We start from the raw sequence: 18,353 nt of genomic DNA on the forward strand, positions 1-18,353 counted from the left end.
CCAACGAAGGTCCTAGAAATCGGACTTGGACGTTACCACGTTAGGGCCCTACTGGTCGTCGAGGAGCTGCTAAGTGCGTCCGTACCGCTTGACTTCGCACTTGGTTTCGCCTTCCGCTGGCTTCACCCCGCTTGACCACGTAGCTGGACCGTACCAGAGCTTGCGCTCGGTGTACTGGGCCACGACCGACATTGCATGGAGGGCGTGTTTGACATCGTCGCATTTCATTGTGACATCATCGAGATCCATTCGGCGCTCGCCCCATTTCGCCTCTTGCATTTGGGTCGTCGTCCATACACTGCTGGTTTTATTCGCGCCGCCAAGGTCTGCTGCTGCGCTGTCCATCATTCAAACGTCACACGGCCTTATGGACCCCTTTTACGTGAAGGTGGTATATATTGAATTGTTTAGCTGCCAGAGTACTACGATGCAGAAGTCAGAAACCGGAGCTTGGACTTTGGCACATGGGGTTTGGCCTTGGTCTTGGTTTTGTCTGGCCACTTGGCGGAGCAAAACGTCAGCGCTTCGTCCACCAATGTGGACCAATACGGTTGCTCTTCCATCTTGAGCTCTTGGTACAGATCCAGCATGAGCACGTCGGGGCCGGCAGCAGGCGACTGGGAGTACTGAATCAACGTCCTTTCCACGTGGGCCACCGCTAGGTCACACCACTTGATGTTTTGCTCGTGCACCACCACGTACAGCGCATACGACAGCGCCACTTCCCAAATCCAACTGCCCATCGATTGCCTAAGTTGGTCAATTTCAAAGAGGATATATATATATAGTACGCCCTACTCGTGGGACGTGCGCACTCGATGCCAAGCTTCGTTGTACTCTAGATAAATCGTGTACATGCGATTCAAGTGGGCGAGGACTTTGGACTGGTAATTCGCTTCTTCTTGGCTCGGAAACAAACACTTGACAAACAAGTCGAGCAGTTTTCCCCGTGCCAATTGGCTGCTAGCAGACAACGCTTTCAGGAGCATGGCGTCCACCACCCAGTGCTCTTCCTTGCTCGACAGCACCCACGACGTCAGGTCCGACACGCGCTACCCATCGCCTTTCATACCATCGGTTAGCTACTAGTACTATTCGTACCTGTGAGTCGCCAGCCAACGTCATCGTGTGCAGGTAAAACGTAAAGTACTTCAACCGGAGTTGGTCGTACTTGGCCTGCTGTTGGTGCAACTCCTCCAAATTGTTAGTATCTGCCTCCGAGAGCCAAATCGCCACGACCTGTTGACGTTTTCGGTCGAATAGGGGCTTCATGGCTTTCACAGCCGACGGAAGGGTACACCGATCTGCCCAAAACTCGTTGTCGAGATCCACCACGGCTTGACCGTAGCGAATACCCCATGCATACATGTAGTACGCTGGGTGGAAGTACCGGTCGTCTAGGGGGATACGCTCCATGGCCTCCAAGCAATTCCACAGCAAATGTTGGCGCGCCTTCCAGAGCGACGCATCGTCCCCTGCCAACAGCTGACCGATCCGGTCCTGCGTCCAGTCCAGTCCGTCGTCGGTCGACATGTCACTACTGGTCGATGGTTTCACCGGTCGCTTCACGTAAAAGTACTCGTTGACCAGCCGCAGCGCGTGGACGGACGGGGCCAGTTCGTCCCGAGTTTGCTTTTCACCCGACTTGTTCACGGGCGCAAGCAACAGCTTGAGTCGGCATGCGTGCAGCTGATAAAATGCATGGGGAAGCGACTCGAGGGTGTCGCTGCGTTGCCGGTACGTCTCGGCTGTGTGAAAGTACTCGAGCGCCACCTTCCACTCGTCCAGACAGTCAGATCGATCCTTCTTGATTGCATACTTGGTCACTTTTCCAAGCATGTAATTTAGTCGCAGACCGTACTCGTCGGCCACGTCGGGTTGCAGCAACCCAAGCGCAAAATAGTGTTCCGCCAGACTCGTGACAGACCACTCGTCACCACAGGTTGACTCGGCCAGAAGCCTCCACACCAACAGCCCTGCTTCTTCGTAGCATGCAGTGGCCATGGTAGGATCGAGAATCGCCGCCATATCGCAGCAGCGGAGCATCAGCTCGCCCAGCACCGCCACGTACTGCGCGTATACGAGCGACATTTCTCGGGTTTTGTACAGCACTTCCCGTCGACTCGTGTCGTCGTCGTCCGCGGCTTGCTGCACAAACTCGATCCATTCCATAAACTGCTTGAAGAACGGATATGACGTGACCGCGTCAAACGACAAGGCATTTGCGGGCGTCAAGTCGACACATGACTGCTCCTTGGGGTAGGTAAAGTTGCCCCACGCGACGATCCAGTGGTCGACAAGCATCGCCCGCAACGACTTGATGCAGACCGCGATGAGGCGATAGGACTCGGCGCGACGGGGATGCAGGTACAGGTCGTTGCGGAGGTACTGGATGTACTTGATGCACTGCACTTCGTACACCAGCAGCTGGGGGTAATCGCGACCCCGTCGCTTGACTTTGGGCAATGCAAAGTTGGATGCCAAGTCGAACCACAGCGCCTTGATCGGGTTCGGCTGCTGCTTGTGGTTGGCGGACTCAACATCCCCAGAAAACGACATCGGACAGATGACGTGCGTTGCATGGGTTGCAACTGGATTCAAATAGTCTTTCAGGGCGTTTTGAAAATCTACACCAAGTAAGGGTGACAATTCTAGTCTAGTACTACTATTAGTACTGGTTACCGTTGACAGGGACCAGGGTTTGCAGCGTTGCCGTGGTGTCTGGAAGCTCCAACACGCTGGTAAACAGCGTCGCAGATTCCTTTCGCACGAGCTTCTTGTCGGTACGTTGGCAAAACTGAAACAGCTCCATCAACGTGGTCGGAGCGGTGGCTTTGACGAGGTCGTGCCCGTGGTGGCTCACGCACGTGGGCAAGAGGCTGTACCCGTACAGGCACGCAAAGCACTGTGCCAATTCCTCGTCCGTGTCGTCTTCTTGCGACTGGCTCAGCATGCTCTTGGCCACTTGCAAGAAGCTGCACGCGTGGGTTTCCAGCGTGCACAGCCCCCTGCCCTGCAATCCGTCGCCAGTCGTCATGATGTCGTGCAGCAGCCGCACCAGCTCCACGCAGGGGGTGGCGAGGCCCTTGTGGACATCAAACCACACGAGCGCAAACGATGTACAGGACGTGTACAGTAAACGTCTGCCATAAGAGAATGTGATGGTGGTGATGCTGCTGTGATTTCTCCATAAGACAAGAGAGACCATTTACCGTAGCTGGGGGGTGTACTTGCCGACGTCGACTTGGTGCTTGATGATGTGTGCGATGGGGTTACAGAGGGACTGCGCCAGCTGCGCGTCCAACAGGCGCGTGGATTGCATGGTCGGGATGAAGCATCGGTTGAGCTCCTGCAGCGCTCCCAACACCATCGACACCATCGCGTCGTGGGGCGGCTTCGATCGCAAGTCCATGATGCCGTGGCAGGTCTGCAAGATGCTGCCCATAAATCGGATTTTGTGGAATGGGCTCAACAAGTACGCGAGTCGATGGAGCATTTTGGCCGACTTGTGGTGCGTGAGCATGACGTCTCGGTAGCCAAAGCAGCAAGCGTCCAGCAAGTGCGTAAACAACGCGGGCTTGGCAAAGGGTTTGTCAAACACGAGTTTCAACTGCGAGGCAATGTACTTGATGCATTGAATAGAGGCATTGCCAGGGGGCTAGAACGAAATCCACAAGTAGTTATTCATCACAAAGCAAGAATTAATATATATATATTGTACAACGTACAGTCGTTCGTTGCAAGGCGTAGAAAAAGCACAAGACTAGCACTTCAAAGCACTTGTCAAAACGCTGAAGGCGACTCAGGCACTGGATTAGCACGGGGAGAAGCGGCAAGTTGTCGTGATCTGGGCTGGGTTTGTGGATGTAGGCGGTGTTGGCTGGGTAGTTTCGCTACAACTTGCTAAGCCAGCGAGATGCAAACTAGTACATATTAATACCAAATAGACACAAACGTCGGTCACTAGCTCATTAATATGACCGGCTTGGCCCAGAGTCGGGTCATAGTGAGGCAAGACAAGGTCAGCGATCTGTTGGTCGGTCGATTCCTACATATATACTTGTCATGTGACAGAGTACATTGGACAACGTACACCACGCTGGAACAACGCTCTCGCGTCGATAACCAAAGACGCCAGTTGAAACTTGTGCACTTTGGCTTCGATGGCACTGGTTGAGATGGTTGGGAAGGCCTTGACATGTCCCAGGTGAACGTCGTCGCGTAAAATGGCCTTCAAGTCAGCCACGAGTGCCGCTACGTGGTTGAATCGGCCAGCGTATTCGCTCAGGTGGATTTGCAGCCACAACAAGCGCGGTTTCAGAACTTGGTCGTCAACAGGATCTTCCAACTGCATCAAGTTCAGAAGACATTGGCATCGATGGAGGGCGAGGTCGAAGTCCGGGCGGCTGTGGGTCATGGGGTCGTAGTTCGAGATTAAGTCGTCCACTTGCAATTCCAAGATGAAGAGGCGGGCCGCACGTGAGAGTTTGCTTTGAACATCTATTCATATGAGATATAGATATAAAACGACTGCTAATGTACTACTACTAGTACTACTAGTCTATGCTTACGCGATACGGGGAGAGGGAGGGGGCCCAGAGTATCGTGAATACACTTGTCCATCCACAACAGCACTCGCACGAGGTTGTCGCCTAGGACCACATCACATCGCTCCACGCATGTTTCAATGTAACGGAGCATCACGTCTCCGATGCCCCTATACGAAAGAAATACATAAAACTCCATCGCATGTGATTCCTGCATGTGTCCTACTTGTTGGAAGGGACCCCAGAGGCACACATCGCCACGAACGACGACGTGTCAAATGGTAGCGCCACGTCACCAGCAGGTTCCTACAGCCGATGCAACGTGCATGAGAAAACACTTTGTGAAATCGTCGACGTAGTACCGTTTTCATTGGAGTACTCTTGGCAGGTGAGGACGCTCCAGCCTTTGTGAGTGCAAGGTGGTGGCTGACTGCTGCTCCGTCGCTAACCATAATGTGGAGGGACGCTCCATCGCCACTGAGTTCCGCTCGAGTCGGCGACTGAATCAGCGTCGCAGGCGGTGGAAGATCCGACTCGGCGCCCAAAAACGCCTAATGAGCGTTCCGTTTAGTAACTAGTACTAGTACTACTAGACAAGCAGCGGTACCATCAAGCGATAGGACACATCTTTTTCCATGGCGAACTTGGAGGCGGCGAGTTGTTCGTCTTGCAGTCGCTTCAACGTGCGATGCGACGTCCGTCGGTAGTGATGTGACGACGGTGACAGGGGGGCACAAGACGACGACATGTCTTGGGGCACGTCGTCGCCTGGGGTCGCATCGGCGGCAGTGGATTCCAGCTTCTCAAGGGTTTCGATGGTTGGGGTTTGCACTGGAGTAATTTCCATGGTCGGCGGCGGTTGGGGTTGTTGTGGGAGGACCTCGTCGCTTGGTTCCTGAAGCGTGTCTGTGATACGACTGGCACTGTCGAGAGCGATGTAAATAGGAACGTGCGTCGTCGGGCGAAGTGGATCACCGGCCGACGTCTGCACGTTGGCGTCGTGTATTTCCAAGAGCAAGCAACCCAACGACTCCCACGAACGGTCCAGTAGCTTGTACACCAAGGGGGACAGGGCTTCGTGTTGAACGGTGTCGCAACGTGTGACATCGTTTCGACACTTTAGTACGTCCACAAGACCAGGTGGAACCCGTGACCTAATAATTATACACCATCCTTAGCACGTTTTTACCAGTTAAAAGCCGATAGCTGGACGATGTCTCACGTGGGGGCCGGTGAAGGGTGCGTGATGGAGGCCTTCAGATAAAGTGCAGTCTCATGGTGTGGGTCGTGCATCAAAATATGGTCGATCACTTGGAGGGCGGCGCTGTCATCTACATCTTGTGAGGAAATATGCAAACGGAATCGCGGGAAGACCTTGTAAAATGTACAGCGTGGACGCGAGCTTGTATACCAGCGGCCAAAAAGTGGCGTCGATGCAAAAGGCCCGCTCAAATAGCATGCGCGCCAACGCAAATCTGCGACGATGGTGAGAAATGAATGAATGAATCGAATCAAGTAGCCAACGTACTGATGCAGCTGAAACGAGATGCACCCCATGTCGTACCAAACGATGCAGTCCGTGTCGTCGATCTCCAATGCCTACAGAGTAAGTACACTGCCGTCACAACCTAATGTCGTACGACGAGGATCTCAGAGGTACGTACCTCGGCATAATGCTGCAACGCGTCTTGGAGGAAGGGAGGGTCGTACTTGGCTTCAAGGCGCGCCATGTTTTTCAGACACAAGTACAATATCTTGCGCGTCGTAAAGGAAGGGGTCCGCCCCATGCCCTGGACGTGCTCCAGCATATCTGCGTACATCGAAATGGCCACCTAATGATGCGAACGTGTTAGGAATGAAGATAGATAGCAGTATACATCAATGTGCACCTCTGGAACATGGTGGGACCTCAACGCTTTGTCGTAAGATGCTGTGAGCCTGGCCTCCAGTGCTTCTTCTGTTTCGCTGGACACGGATGCGCTCTTCTTCTTCTTCCAAGCTGCCGTTGACGGTGACATTGGAGAGTCCACTCCAGAGCCAACGTCATTAGAAAGTCGAATGCGTTTCACGCGCAGTGGAGACGACGCCGACGGACGGCCACTGTTGATCGACGCCCATGACGCCATCGCTCCGTGGATTTTTTCAACGTTCAATTTCGCTCGAAATATTCGCGAGATGCGAAGTCGCGATAATATGAAGTATATTCGACTTAAAATAAGCGAAATTGCCCTTCAAAATGGACGGCACTGATTGGCCAGAAAGTGAATTTCAACAAACACAACCTCACGAGCAAAGTGCAAAGTGCAGCACGACCACGTTGCTCGCTGCCACCGGCACCAGGCGCAGCGCTAGGAACAGTTTGGCGTTGTGGACTCACGGAGCCCTCAGTCGAGCTGTAATGGTAGCACCCTATGTATGGTGGCGACAATGCTCATCGAATGAGAAGTTCGTTTCCCGAGCAACGGGTAGTGGCTGATCGTCGCCAAGCCCCCATGAGTCAAATGTTCGTGCACACAAGGATTATGGAAGCACAGGAAGAAATCGGGGAGAGACATATGCGTATCAGAACACCAGGGAATTGAGCTAACCTTCGTGCGTCCCGATGAGGGTGGCTTCCAAGCGACGCGTTAGTGCATGAATGTCAAGATCTCACGACACATGCGGCCCATTGAACACTAGGCAGGCGATGCCTGGCGTGGATCTACTCTAAATACATCGTAGTACTGTATATGTGATTCAAGTGGGCCAGGAACTTGGGCTGTCGACAAGTCAAGCAGTCTTCCTCGCACTAGATAGCTAATTAAAGTTATACAGGTAGCAATAAATGTCGCCACGTGGGTGGCAGACGATCGGAACCTCTTCGATTGCCATTCGGATCATGTGGCCGTAGTCCCCTCCAACGCAGCTCCTCCCCCGCGACTATGGGGTGGACTACCGAGCGTGTCACCGAAGTACTTCCAACCATTTCCGGTAAACCTAACGTCGCTGTCGGTGCCACTGCAGCCGCGCCCTCCGTCCAGTCGGGTTCCACCAAGCAGCCGACGGACGGCTTGAGTCCAGGCACGACCAAGAAAGGCCGCTCCGCTCCTCGTGAACTGCCCATGCCGCCGGAACCCCTCTTGACTGAGTGCAAACGTCGCGGCTGCGTACGAGGCGTTGGTGGCTCAAACGCCGTGGGGGCGGTACCAGCATTAACAATCGTTCGCCCCCGTGGGTTTGCGCGGCGATCCACTTTGGGCAGCATTGTATGACGCATTGGTGGACTTTATTTGGAACAACCACGCCCGAGCCATGTGGGACCGATGGTTCTTGGAGCCATCAAAAGGTCCCGACAATGGACTCGAGGACCCTCGTGGGAGCGATAACTGGCCTGACGGGGTGCCTGCACCGCGTCGTCCAGAAGCATGACAACGAGATGTTGGAATTTCTGAGCTACATGTACTCCCCCCCACGCGTTCTAGCCGATTTACCTCCAGAAGGCTATCTCTCTTAAGACTGTACAAGCCATCAATAGTGACGAGGCTGTCGCGGCGTGTCTCAATGACGAGGGGTTGCAGTGATGGCCAAAGGTGCCACCCATGTCGAAGGCGATGCAATGGCAAAACCCTTTATGGCGACTGTGGCCAACCTACACAGTAGAGCGTTCAAGCCCCACAACATTGCCAAGTTCGACCCTGAGAACGCAGAAACCACGACCAAGGATAGTGTGCGGAGGTTCTACGTATACGCATACAATTACCGAGCCTCTGCGAGACCAGGGCGCCGCTTCCCCTTCGTGGTAATCAATTCATTGTCCGTCCGTGAATAAAGCCTATTTATAGAAGATTTCTGCCTGCGTGGTCAATAAACTCCACCATGCCACTGCACGGAACCATGAGCCACACAGCCCATTCCAAGAAGAAAGCAATGGACCCGTCCAAGCTGAGCCGATACGTCGACAGCCCATCGTCGTTCAACTTTGATGGACAAGTTGTATCCCCTTCATTCGAGGCTATGCAACGTTAGATGTACTCACAACACATACACACCTCTAGTGCCGCCCAGCGACACACTTGGGCACCATGCACCGATCGTGGAACGGGGAGAACTGCGATAGCACTGCTTTCTCGAGGCAACCAACCATGAACAAAATTGGGAGAAGGGTGTTCTCATAGCAATGTAGGTTAAGCACGAGTGCCAAGGTCGTTCTGTTGGAAAACGACAGCATCCAAGCCACCGTGTTGGGCACAACGCCGCTCTTCAATCCGAACGCACGCATCAGGTACTACAAGTACTTGGTTTGACCTCATTTGTAAATCCTTTGCCAAGGTGTCTCGAGTCTGAAATCATGGCCAACGCTGGGACGCCGCAAGCTGGCATGGTACGAAAAGAGGCACAACATTAATACTTGGTTGTCAATAGTGTTGTAGCACATGATGCTCTTGTCCCACGAAGCTTTGGACAACAGCACGCAAGTGGCGACTGCGAAAGTCGGATACGCTCGGGTGGCGTCGGCAGGGCTCCAAGAAGGCATCATGACCCCGTCCCAGCGTCGCGAGCGGCTGTTCTTGGACACGGCGTCCCAGCAAGCCAACGCCGTCAAGAAAACGGCGGAGATGAAGGAGCGCCGGCTGACCCAAATCATGTCAAACAAATATCCCCCTTCCCTTCACCCCAAATGCTGAAAAGGATGCGCGTAGGCAACATCGATACCGATGTGGGGTGTTGGGGCTGGACGGGCCAACGAATTCAGGTATTCGGCTGGAGGTCAACCCTAACGAGCTAACGGGGGTCACAATTTCTGGCAATAGAATCCGTGACATATGCAACATCGGCAGCGAACATTGACAAGAAACGCAGCCACGACGAGCGCCAGCATCACTCCCGTGAGGAACATCTGCAGCGGTGGGTTGGTTCTCCTTTGTCGTTGCCTTTGACTTGACTTGGATAGACACATGTCCATCATTCCGGCGTTGGGGTACTCGTACTTGTCGCACGACATGGCTGTCAAGCCGCCCCATGTGACCAAAGTGTGCCAAGAAAAGATCAAACTGCACGGAAAGCACCCAGACACCCACCTCCGCATTTTCAACGAAACCCCCCCGGTGTGGCATACTGAACGGTAACCTTTTTCGCATGAATGTGTCGATCTTGACAGAGAGGTGTTTGTATATATATATATATATTTATCCAGGGCACAACACTTGCGGGACCAAGGCCAAGCAGGCCGGCCGTACGACATTGTCAACAAGGCTCGGATCGAACACTTCCCACCAAGCATACGGGAAAAGGAGCATCCCCGCCAAGCACATCCGTCCATGGCTATCCACTCGATTTACAAACGCGACTAAAACTTCGTTATACTATACTAGTATTGTCTATACACTTACTCCATGCCTACTCGTTGCAATACGAGTATTGGATTTGCGATAACGTTACTAGTACAACCGCCGAGACCTATATCTTGTGTGTATGATGTATAGTTGAACTATTGACAAACATACGCCATCGTGCCACGTCACCACTCGTCAAGTCCGAGTAATTTGGCCCCCAACTTTGATGGGGTAAAGTCGGCAGGGAACCTAAACCAGTTAGAATGACGCCACCACAGCAGGACATTTGTATACGTACCAAGCAGTACGATCAAACGTGGACAACTTCATCGCAGGCAGAAATTCCTTGTCCTTGGTGGGGATCATCTTGACATATTGAACCATGCGAAAGTCCACACCATTGTTTGGAAAGTTGCTAATACAAAAACACATTTATTCGATTCACAAGCCACAGCGTCGTACGTATATATATATATATATATATATATGTATAATATATATATATATGTATAATATATATATATGTATAATATATATATGTATAATATATATATATGTATAATATATATATATATACCCATGCGGCAGCTGACTGTTCCAAATCAGCAGCGAGCCAGCCTTCATGGGAACTCGAGTGATCTCTCGGCGCATAGGATCGTCTTTCGGCACTTCAATAAAGTTCCTGGCCGCCACTTCAGGCAACGACCCGTACGAGTGCTCATGGTCCTACATTTGTCGATGAGAAAGGGCACGTATCACCGTTTCGACCTTGGCCCAATTGAAGAAGCGATCGTCGGTGAAGCCAGGGACGCAGTGAAAGCCGCCGCTTTCCACGGGGCAGTCACGCAACGCAATCAGCCCTTGCACTCGAACGCCTCCGTACTGCTCTCGAACATGGCCAAGTTCTTCGTTTGGAAGGAACCCTGCGGCTGACGTGCCAAAATGAAACGGACTCAAGTCCCAGTGCAGCCATTCGTCCTTGGTGGTCCAGTCGAGGTTTTTGTTCGGTTCTGTGGCCTCCACAGCTGACTCGAGCAGTTCGTGCGCGACCTTTCCTGGACGCATGACGCCATATCTAAGTGCATTTAGCATCCCTAGCGACGCCATGATGATGGAAGGTGGCGTACCTGTCGATGCTCACCCACAACTGGTCGGCCTCGAGGATGTTGGCAAAGGCTGTGTACACGACTTCGTTCTGTCGGTTGCGCCAGGATTGGGGCTGCTTGTTCAGAAACGTGGGTTCCAGCTTCTTCATGCGTTTCCAGAACGGAAAGCGCCCCACAAAGCCGCCGTTGCGACACACTTCTCGTGGCCACGAGTCGTTTCCCCATGAGGCGGCGTCGTCGCGATGGACCTTTCCATCGCGTTCCAGGTAATCCCATATTTCGGCGCACGATGCAATGCATTCGTCACTCGTCAGTACGTCGTCTATCACGACAAACCCATCGCGTCTGAACGCGGCCACGTATCCTTCTATGTCGGACGCCGCGTACGACCGAAAGTAGGTTGCCGCCATGGATTGCACAATTTGCCCATCAATCAGATATGCAGCAATACGATTGGACGATGCCATACGGACAAAACACGAACATTTTTCCGGATAAAATCTGACGCGGAAACGCCGCGTGTTTGTTGGGAATTCGATCATGGTTCCAGCGAGGTTGCTCTTGGCGTCGGCGTTGACGGTGGTGGCGGCGTCTGTGCCGTCCATCTCGATCGCGGGTGTTTCTTACGTCGTTCGACTGCACTCCAGCGTTCCTGACCCGTTGAAACATGATGATTCGGACGGTGAGAATCCATTGAATTTGCTCGGAGATCCCGTGCCTATGACCTCCAGCAACGGAAAGCGGTACCTCTGCTACGTCCCTGTGCAAGCAGATCTCCAGGATGAGAATGAACCCAATGCCAAGCTCAGTTTGCTGGACATCGCACGCGATGCCATCACCAGACTCAAGCCGCAGTGCTTGCCCACTGTCGAAACCAGTCTGCGTGGTGCGTACGAGATCTGCCATGGAAAGGTAGGCTTGTCCATCGACGAGGCTGTCTTAACCCATGTTTCTCGTAGAGCATTGCTGTGTCGGAGGTCGATGGCGTTGTGGCCAAGCACGACACCAAGCGCAAGCTTGGCTCGTTCCAGTCCGATTCCTTCCAACCAGGGTTCTCCAACTACGACTTTCGCAATGCCGAGCGGTACCCCGACGACGCACAGGCACGTCCATGTGTCATATATCGTTCAATCTCATGGAACAAATCTGAAGCAGGTGGTAGCCCGTCTGGCGCGAGGGGATGACGTGTACACGCAACTGTACGGCCACACCCCGGACGACGTGGCCGTCGTCGTGCAGTACGCTTGCTCGACTTCCCCAGTGACAGCGCTTCTGGGGCGCCGTCCGCCGAATCCGTCGGCTGCGACAGAGCTAGACCGCGCGGTGGCATTTGTCTTTGGATCGCGCTGGTTCTGCTTTGACAACGACGCAGAGTCGATCAACGACATCCACGTGACACCGTTCGCGCGGCCTTCGTTTGAATCGTCGCCATGCGTTCGACGTACTGAAGGTTGGCATTGCCGTGTCATGGATGTGCATGTTGAGATGCGTTGGATGTAGGATGGTGGACGTACGAGTACTGCCTCGGTCACCACGTGAGTCAGTTTCATCGCGAGCAAAATGGGGAAACCACGTCCGAGTTTTCATTGGGGTAGACGACTTTGCACACTAAGAGGATGGGCTTTAACACAACCATGATTAGAGTGCACGCCATGGACACGAATGCGGAGCTGGGGAAGTCGCGCAAGGATACTATCGCAACGGAATTCCTCGACGATACGTACGACAAGCCGCAGCCAGCGTTCGAGCAAGTGTACGAGGGAGGAACTCCCTGTGACGAGGTGGACCGAGCGCGGTACGAATCACTGAATTGAACGATGGATGATGATGCTACTAGGTCGACGCGGGTGCTGCTGTTTTGCCCGACCTTGAAGAAGCAAGCGCCGTACATCATCAGCATCCAAGAGAGCGCCACGTGCGCGTATGTCCTCAAAGTGGCCGTGCCATCGGTGGGACTATTCATACCATATGCCAATGCTTGCATTCATCACAATGGCTATTGTAGTTGTGTGACCATCCGTACTTTGCCAAGGACGAACGACTTCGCCTGGATTCGCAGTCCCAAACGATTCATTGCGTTCCCGCCACGGAAGCTGCCGCGACCACCGCCGACGCACAAGTCGAAGTGTCCACTTCACTTCCCATCAAGGCCTCGACGTCAAACGACGAGTTGTAACCAGAGGACCAAAGCTGACGTCTCGTGATTAAGTCAGAACTCTCGATCTTCGTACCATCGGTAGTATACGGTGTGCGTCTGTGCAGTATGGGGGCGTCTGAAGTGGTGCTATGTGGTGGACATGCAGTAACTAGCTTCCACGTGCTTGCATGTCATACAGCCGCGATTGATCCTCCATTCACAGTCAACGAGGGACATGCGTGCTGTTCTCCATGCGTGGAGCCAGTTCCCAAGACGATTTGTATGTACTGGTATAAGGAAACTTCTTGGGTTCGGGCGTTCCGTTGAACGATTTTCATGGCCCTTTTGGCTTGGATACATCCGATCCCGACGGCCGTTCAAGGTGGTCACTCCTATCCGGATGATTATCCGTCCATGTCGTCAAGTATTTAATTTTCACTTTATGTTTGTATGGTCAACGCCCAATTCTATTCGACTGACTCGACGGTTCCAACCGTTTCGCGGACTTTTTGGCCAAGAACTGGGTCTTACAAAGTCCAAGTATGCGGTGTTTGGCAGGGTTCGGTCAGTTAGAAGAACATTCGTATCCAATCAAACGACGGTGTCAGTTGTTCTTTCGTCAGCGATTGGTGCAACGTGGATTGCAACCCTGCCCCTAAACCTCCCAAACATAGTGGTATGATATGATAGAGGTATCAATTCTCATCTGCGCGAGAAAGGCCAGGTCTGTGCTGCGACAGTGTGGGCATATATAAATTTCAAGAGGGATTTCTTCTACTCGGCCAAGGGAATTGCCGGGTTGAGTGCCAATGTTGAAGTGCGTTTTCACTCAAGGCGCAACTTTACTTCGACGTATTTCCGGCGGAAATGGGCATCCCAAAACATAATATACCTCAGTATAACCTGCGATTGACGTCACTTTTGGATTTGTGGCGGCGTGGAGCATGGAGACAAGATCTTGCCCGTCAATGAATGAGTTGCGGGGCGTGGCGCGTGTGATGGGCATGAAGTACTTTCGACACCTAAGCAAACTCGAGCTGCATCAAGCGCTGCAGCGTCAGCTGCACCAAGTCGAGCGCGCGCAAGCAAAGGCTGACTTGCCCAAGCCAAAGGGAAAGGACGCGAAGGGGCGAGGGACCCGCCGGTTCTGGTGGCGAAAGTCCAAGAACAAGAACAAGGGGAACGCGGCAACAACATCGTCGGACGTCCAAGTCCTGAACACGTTGGATCCGATCATGCTCTCCGAGTTGGGACCGCATACGGTACTGTCGACTCTGGCAACCGATATACGTAAGCATAGCATGTACTTAGTTCCAGTTCGTCCGTCCGAACGGAACGGTCGTCGTGTACAATATCGACACCCTTGTTCAGTACATTTTGGCGACGGGCAACTTTTCTGAGCCGGAGACGCGGATTGCTTTCTCCGACGACGTGTTGAAGCAGCTCGATAATGCGGTGCGTGACCAATACCCTATGTGTATGGAGTCTCATGTAGAAACTGCCCAGGCCACTGCCGCCGGCTTTAAGTTTGCCAGCGTAGTAACAGCGCAGCAACAACGGGCAGTGTTTGAGCAAGAAAGAATCAAGCGGGATGGGTTGTTGGGTACTGCTGCTTGCTGCTCGTGGTGATGAACGTCAATAATGTGGAATCACAGGTTTGGAGCGATGCATGGGCGAAGTCGTCACGGAAATGCTTCACATTATCGAAGACGACGACGGCGAGGAAGGCGAAATGCGCTTGGTGATGGACGTGTTTCCATCGTTTGCCGATCTCTTCAATCAACTCAAGAGCAACGACCGGGAGTACGCGAGTCATTGCCACAAGCACTACGTCGAATACTTGCGCGGGCCGCCAAACCGCCCGACCGTGGACGAATCAGGCCTGTTTGGAGTGGTGCTGGACTTTATGAAGCAAATGGCGGGCAAGGCGCCGACTGCCCAAAGATACGGCGCCTAGTAGTCGAGGTTGAACAACCAATCTAGCTTAGTGTAGACAGTAGTTAGTCCATGTACGAGAGACGAGTAGGAAAGGGTAAGAGTCGTAGGGTAGTCAATAGCAGTGGTTCAGTCGTTCGTTGCCGACCTGTATCATAATGCAAGTAGTAGCAAGTTGTTCTAGTGCAAACTGTAGGATACCCAAGTTTGGCTTGTTTATAATTCAAGTTCACTTGAGCCGTTGTCCATGGACTGGGGCGTGAGCACGGTGACGCTGTCCCCCACATGGATCCAACACGGCGCCACCTCGTCGGTCGCGTTGAAGGCTGCATATTGGCCAAAGTGGATTTTCCCTCGATGCCGACGATACGACGCCAGCTGCTTGAGGGGGGCGGTCCGGCTCGTGCCTGTGGCTTGGTTGACATTGACCATCGTGCAGCGACCGCAGGGCCCGACGCAGCGAAACGCGTGGGGGCCTATGAAGAACTCGCCCCATTCGTCCTCTTCGTGGGGGCGGCAGCCGTCGAGGATCAAGTTGGCACGGAACCCATCTTCCGAGATCGTGTCAGTGCCGCCAAACTTGGAGTGCAGCAGCCTTACACTGGCTCGCGATAGCACCAGGAATGGAGCTTCGTTGGCGAAGCCATTCGTTCGAGTCGTGTGGTGGGTACCTGTCGAAGTAGCCCGCACCAGCGCACACGGTCGACCCAATACGCTTGTGAACCATGCATTCACCGTGTCGTTGTATTTACGACCTTGGCAATGCTCTGCACACAGTTGGAATCGCTACGTCCGTACATATATATTTGTTGGAATCGCTACGTTCATATATGCGATACAGTTATTCGTGATGATGATGTGTTGTACCGTGGGGGAATTTGGGACGTAGTGCAGTGGAATCGAAAGCTTCGACGATCGGTTGTCACATGAGACGTGGAGCTGTTGCGCGTCGAGGTCGACCACCGGGCGGATGGTGGCCATGAGTGGCATGTGCTTTTGGCTGAATGCGGCGCCCGTTGCTGGATCCACCAACGCCCACTCTCGATCGAAGAGCAGTCCGCGGGCCCCGACACGCCATCGATCGACGTGCATGGCTCCGCACGACTTGATGGGGAAGACGGCAATCTTGACCAATCGAATCGAAGCTGGAACATCATGCCCGACTTGGAGACGAGATGCCGCGAGATGCGTACGCGACGACACGAAATACGTGGCCACGAACATGATGAACGCATCGACGTCCTGCTGGGTACTCATGTACCCAAACGACACGCGAATGGCGCCCGTGGGTCTGTTGTGGATGATGTCCATCGCATCCCCACACACATGGCCTACTTACACGTTCAAATTCCAACGTCACCAACTGCTCAATTGAGTTTTTTACCTTGGGCCATATGTGCCAACATCTCGTCCGTGGTCAATCCAAGGTGAGCTTGGCACGCCCCAGGGTTGCAGAAGCACCCCGTTCGAACGTGGATGTCATGGAGGGCGGCCAACGTGCTGAATTCCGAGTACCCGACCCAGGCGCCGTCGGGAGTGCTGAAATTACACGCGATGATCGACCCCGCATCGGGGTCTCGATGGTGCGTTCCATAGATCGTGCACACGCGGGCCCCGTTGGCATGGCGGAGGGCTGTGAGGGCATGCCACGCGTACGTCGTGAGGGCTGCCACGTGTCGCTGGATGGCTGGCATGGTCAGGTTTCTTAGCGACTGCAGCCCAATGGTGCACGCGAGAATAGACAGGTACGGAAGGGTACCGTCTTCGAAGCGGCGGTGCGTCGCTGCGTGCGGTCGGCTGGCGTCGAGGAGGGTCGGGAAGGACGCTGCCAGGGTACCCCCGCCATGGTACGGTTTTGCCAAGTATGGCGCGCTGGACCTTCGGATCAACAACGCCCCCAAGCCAGAGGGATACCCAAACAACTTGTAGAACGACATCACCATAAAGTCGGGTTTGTACTACGTTGGGATGATATGAAAATAGTTAGGTGGGGGGAATGAAATCAAATGCTGGTGGCACCTTGGAGAGGTCGACAGGGTTCGTAGCCGCCAGCTTGGCAGCGTCCAGCAGGACAAACCACTTTCCTAGAGGACGATCGCCGCTGGGTCGGTTCGAATTGACTTGGTACTCGGGAAGGGTCTTCATGTCGTTGAGGGCATTGTGATGATGCACCCAGTCGATGGTGGACAGAGAGTGCTTTGCTCCGCTGAAATTGCACTCCCCTGGAAACGCAACCAGGTTGCACACCTCATGTGTTCTACTGTCGTCGTCGAGTGGAGGAAGCGACGAGGTCGGCTGTTGACCTATCTGCAACACCACAACTCTGTGACAATCGACGTCGAACGAGTTCGATTCCTACTGAATCCAAGACATCCACAGGCAGGGCAAATATGCGGGCGTCGTGCGCAGCCGCGTACGACCGAATTCCCAGCACACTATTGTGTGAATCCATGCTGTACGCAAACGAGCTTTGGCGGGAGAAGGGAAACGACTCGCCAATGAGCTTCAGCCCTGCCGTCGTGCCAGATGTGAACACGACGTCGTATTCCTCGAGCGTTGTGTTGAAGAAAGCCGCCAAGTCACGGCGAACGCTGTCGATGGAGTCCGTGGTACGTTGACTGGAAGGCGATGATGAACTGTGAGGATTCCCGAACACATTCTGCATCAACAACTTGGCATGTTCTTCGACTTGGTGCGATCCATAGACTGTTGCACCCGCATGATCTAGGTACACTTGACCCTCTAAATGGCGAAACCGTTGGCCACGTAGCTTGGATAGGACGTCTTCGCCGTCGATGGAGCCGTAGCCATACCCTTCGCCCATTTCGTCCATGATCCGATTCGAAAGTTGCAATCTTGACTTTGAAGGAACATCACCCCTCCTAAAAAATACTTTCATAATATATGAATATTGTGTCTCCCGTCCCAAAGGTTAGGTTACATCAAGAACTCATCATGGACACCACCTCCAGAGAGCTCTGGAGGTGGTCGACAGCTATGGCAGAGCTGTCCAGGGAGCATCCGTCGAGAGCTCTGCCAAGCACATGCCATCCTTCATCGCAATGTGGTTGTGGCTACGAATAGTACGAATGGCTATCGCCGGTAGTGCGCATTCAATTGTGTGCTCGAAATACTAGGAGCTCTCGAAACGCAAAGGCAATAAATACCATGTGAGCATGGAGTTTGGAGTGTGCCGCCGTTTGCAAGTGCCATTGGAAGCACCAATGAGAATCTTCCACGTTGCGCCTACAATGGAGATGATGAATTGCGGCTACAGACACGGCAACGCTGCTGCTGACACACTGGACAGAATCAT

The 18,353-nt window shown here is 53.4% G+C and overlaps 8 protein-coding genes across 15 annotated transcripts; 3 read left to right on the top strand and 5 right to left on the bottom strand.

Moving 5' to 3' along the window:
• Nucleotides 1-69: 69 nt before the first annotated feature.
• On the bottom strand, nucleotides 70-345 carry H257_00664 (hypothetical protein; the record flags this gene model as incomplete). Its single annotated transcript, XM_009823443.1, has 1 exon — nucleotides 70-345. One exon carries the CDS (start codon nucleotides 343-345, stop codon nucleotides 70-72), a length of 276 nt encoding a protein of 91 aa, XP_009821745.1.
• Nucleotides 346-422: 77 nt separating this feature from the next.
• On the bottom strand, nucleotides 423-6,673 carry H257_00665 (hypothetical protein; the record flags this gene model as incomplete). The annotated part of the gene is made up of 17 exons (XM_009823444.1): nucleotides 423-750; nucleotides 799-1,052; nucleotides 1,102-2,627; nucleotides 2,683-3,143; nucleotides 3,213-3,658; nucleotides 3,729-3,893; nucleotides 3,941-4,048; nucleotides 4,094-4,500; nucleotides 4,572-4,717; nucleotides 4,774-4,853; nucleotides 4,910-5,098; nucleotides 5,155-5,701; nucleotides 5,770-5,878; nucleotides 5,922-6,022; nucleotides 6,076-6,146; nucleotides 6,212-6,379; nucleotides 6,437-6,673. The coding sequence occupies 17 exons, from the start codon at nucleotides 6,671-6,673 to the stop codon at nucleotides 423-425; spliced, it is 5,343 nt and encodes a 1,780-aa protein (XP_009821746.1).
• A 653-nt stretch (nucleotides 6,674-7,326) lies between these two features.
• Nucleotides 7,327-8,348, bottom strand: H257_00666. Of its 2 annotated transcripts, none has more exons than XM_009823445.1 (2): nucleotides 8,287-8,348; nucleotides 7,327-8,175 (listed from the first exon to the last, which is right to left on the bottom strand). In XM_009823445.1, exon 2 carries the CDS (start codon nucleotides 7,801-7,803, stop codon nucleotides 7,354-7,356), a length of 450 nt encoding a protein of 149 aa, XP_009821747.1. In that variant the 5' UTR covers nucleotides 7,804-8,175; nucleotides 8,287-8,348; the 3' UTR covers nucleotides 7,327-7,353. The 2 variants fall into 2 exon arrangements, with proteins under 2 accessions (XP_009821747.1, XP_009821748.1); XM_009823446.1 differs by having other exon boundaries at nucleotides 7,328-8,164.
• Nucleotides 8,349-8,379: 31 nt separating this feature from the next.
• H257_00667 lies at nucleotides 8,380-9,978 on the top strand. 2 transcript variants are annotated; one of them, XM_009823447.1, is made up of 9 exons: nucleotides 8,380-8,516; nucleotides 8,582-8,658; nucleotides 8,710-8,808; nucleotides 8,856-8,907; nucleotides 8,957-9,171; nucleotides 9,227-9,279; nucleotides 9,338-9,431; nucleotides 9,478-9,648; nucleotides 9,721-9,978. In XM_009823447.1, exons 1-9 carry the CDS (start codon nucleotides 8,403-8,405, stop codon nucleotides 9,875-9,877), a joined length of 1,032 nt encoding a protein of 343 aa, XP_009821749.1. In that variant the 5' UTR covers nucleotides 8,380-8,402; the 3' UTR covers nucleotides 9,878-9,978. The 2 variants fall into 2 exon arrangements, with proteins under 2 accessions (XP_009821749.1, XP_009821750.1); XM_009823448.1 differs by lacking the exon at nucleotides 8,380-8,516 and having other exon boundaries at nucleotides 8,558-8,658.
• On the bottom strand, nucleotides 9,690-11,432 carry H257_00668 (the record flags this gene model as incomplete). Of its 2 annotated transcripts, XM_009823449.1 has the most annotated exons (5): nucleotides 9,690-10,108; nucleotides 10,158-10,274; nucleotides 10,437-10,585; nucleotides 10,628-10,934; nucleotides 10,987-11,432. In XM_009823449.1, 5 exons carry the CDS (start codon nucleotides 11,430-11,432, stop codon nucleotides 10,045-10,047), a joined length of 1,083 nt encoding a protein of 360 aa, XP_009821751.1. In that variant the 3' UTR covers nucleotides 9,690-10,044. The 2 variants fall into 2 exon arrangements, with proteins under 2 accessions (XP_009821751.1, XP_009821752.1); XM_009823450.1 differs by having other exon boundaries at nucleotides 9,690-10,274.
• On the top strand, nucleotides 11,432-13,330 carry H257_00669. Of its 2 annotated transcripts, XM_009823452.1 has the most exons (7): nucleotides 11,432-11,877; nucleotides 11,925-12,068; nucleotides 12,121-12,415; nucleotides 12,466-12,556; nucleotides 12,608-12,760; nucleotides 12,803-12,914; nucleotides 12,971-13,330. In XM_009823452.1, exons 1-7 carry the CDS (start codon nucleotides 11,506-11,508, stop codon nucleotides 13,139-13,141), a joined length of 1,338 nt encoding a protein of 445 aa, XP_009821754.1. In that variant the 5' UTR covers nucleotides 11,432-11,505; the 3' UTR covers nucleotides 13,142-13,330. The 2 variants fall into 2 exon arrangements, with proteins under 2 accessions (XP_009821754.1, XP_009821753.1); XM_009823451.1 differs by having other exon boundaries at nucleotides 12,803-13,330.
• Nucleotides 13,331-13,963: 633 nt separating this feature from the next.
• H257_00670 lies at nucleotides 13,964-15,460 on the top strand. Of its 2 annotated transcripts, XM_009823454.1 has the most exons (4): nucleotides 13,995-14,364; nucleotides 14,414-14,557; nucleotides 14,609-14,705; nucleotides 14,758-15,460. In XM_009823454.1, the coding sequence occupies exons 1-4, from the start codon at nucleotides 14,047-14,049 to the stop codon at nucleotides 15,057-15,059; spliced, it is 861 nt and encodes a 286-aa protein (XP_009821756.1). In that variant the 5' UTR covers nucleotides 13,995-14,046; the 3' UTR covers nucleotides 15,060-15,460. The 2 variants fall into 2 exon arrangements, with proteins under 2 accessions (XP_009821755.1, XP_009821756.1); XM_009823453.1 differs by having other exon boundaries at nucleotides 13,964-14,364; nucleotides 14,414-14,705.
• H257_00671 (hypothetical protein) lies at nucleotides 14,685-17,955 on the bottom strand. 3 transcript variants are annotated; one of them, XM_009823455.1, is made up of 5 exons: nucleotides 17,397-17,955; nucleotides 17,057-17,344; nucleotides 16,422-16,995; nucleotides 15,905-16,368; nucleotides 14,685-15,823 (listed from the first exon to the last, which is right to left on the bottom strand). In XM_009823455.1, exons 1-5 carry the CDS (start codon nucleotides 17,934-17,936, stop codon nucleotides 15,254-15,256), a joined length of 2,436 nt encoding a protein of 811 aa, XP_009821757.1. In that variant the 5' UTR covers nucleotides 17,937-17,955; the 3' UTR covers nucleotides 14,685-15,253. The 3 variants fall into 3 exon arrangements, with proteins under 3 accessions (XP_009821757.1, XP_009821758.1, XP_009821759.1); XM_009823456.1 differs by having other exon boundaries at nucleotides 14,685-15,855; XM_009823457.1 differs by having other exon boundaries at nucleotides 17,057-17,955.
• Between the last annotated feature and the right edge of the window lie 398 nt (nucleotides 17,956-18,353).

This window comes from Aphanomyces astaci (genome assembly GCF_000520075.1).
Source record: "Aphanomyces astaci strain APO3 unplaced genomic scaffold supercont1.1, whole genome shotgun sequence".
Taxonomy (NCBI): domain Eukaryota; phylum Oomycota; class Saprolegniomycetes; order Saprolegniales; family Verrucalvaceae; genus Aphanomyces; species Aphanomyces astaci.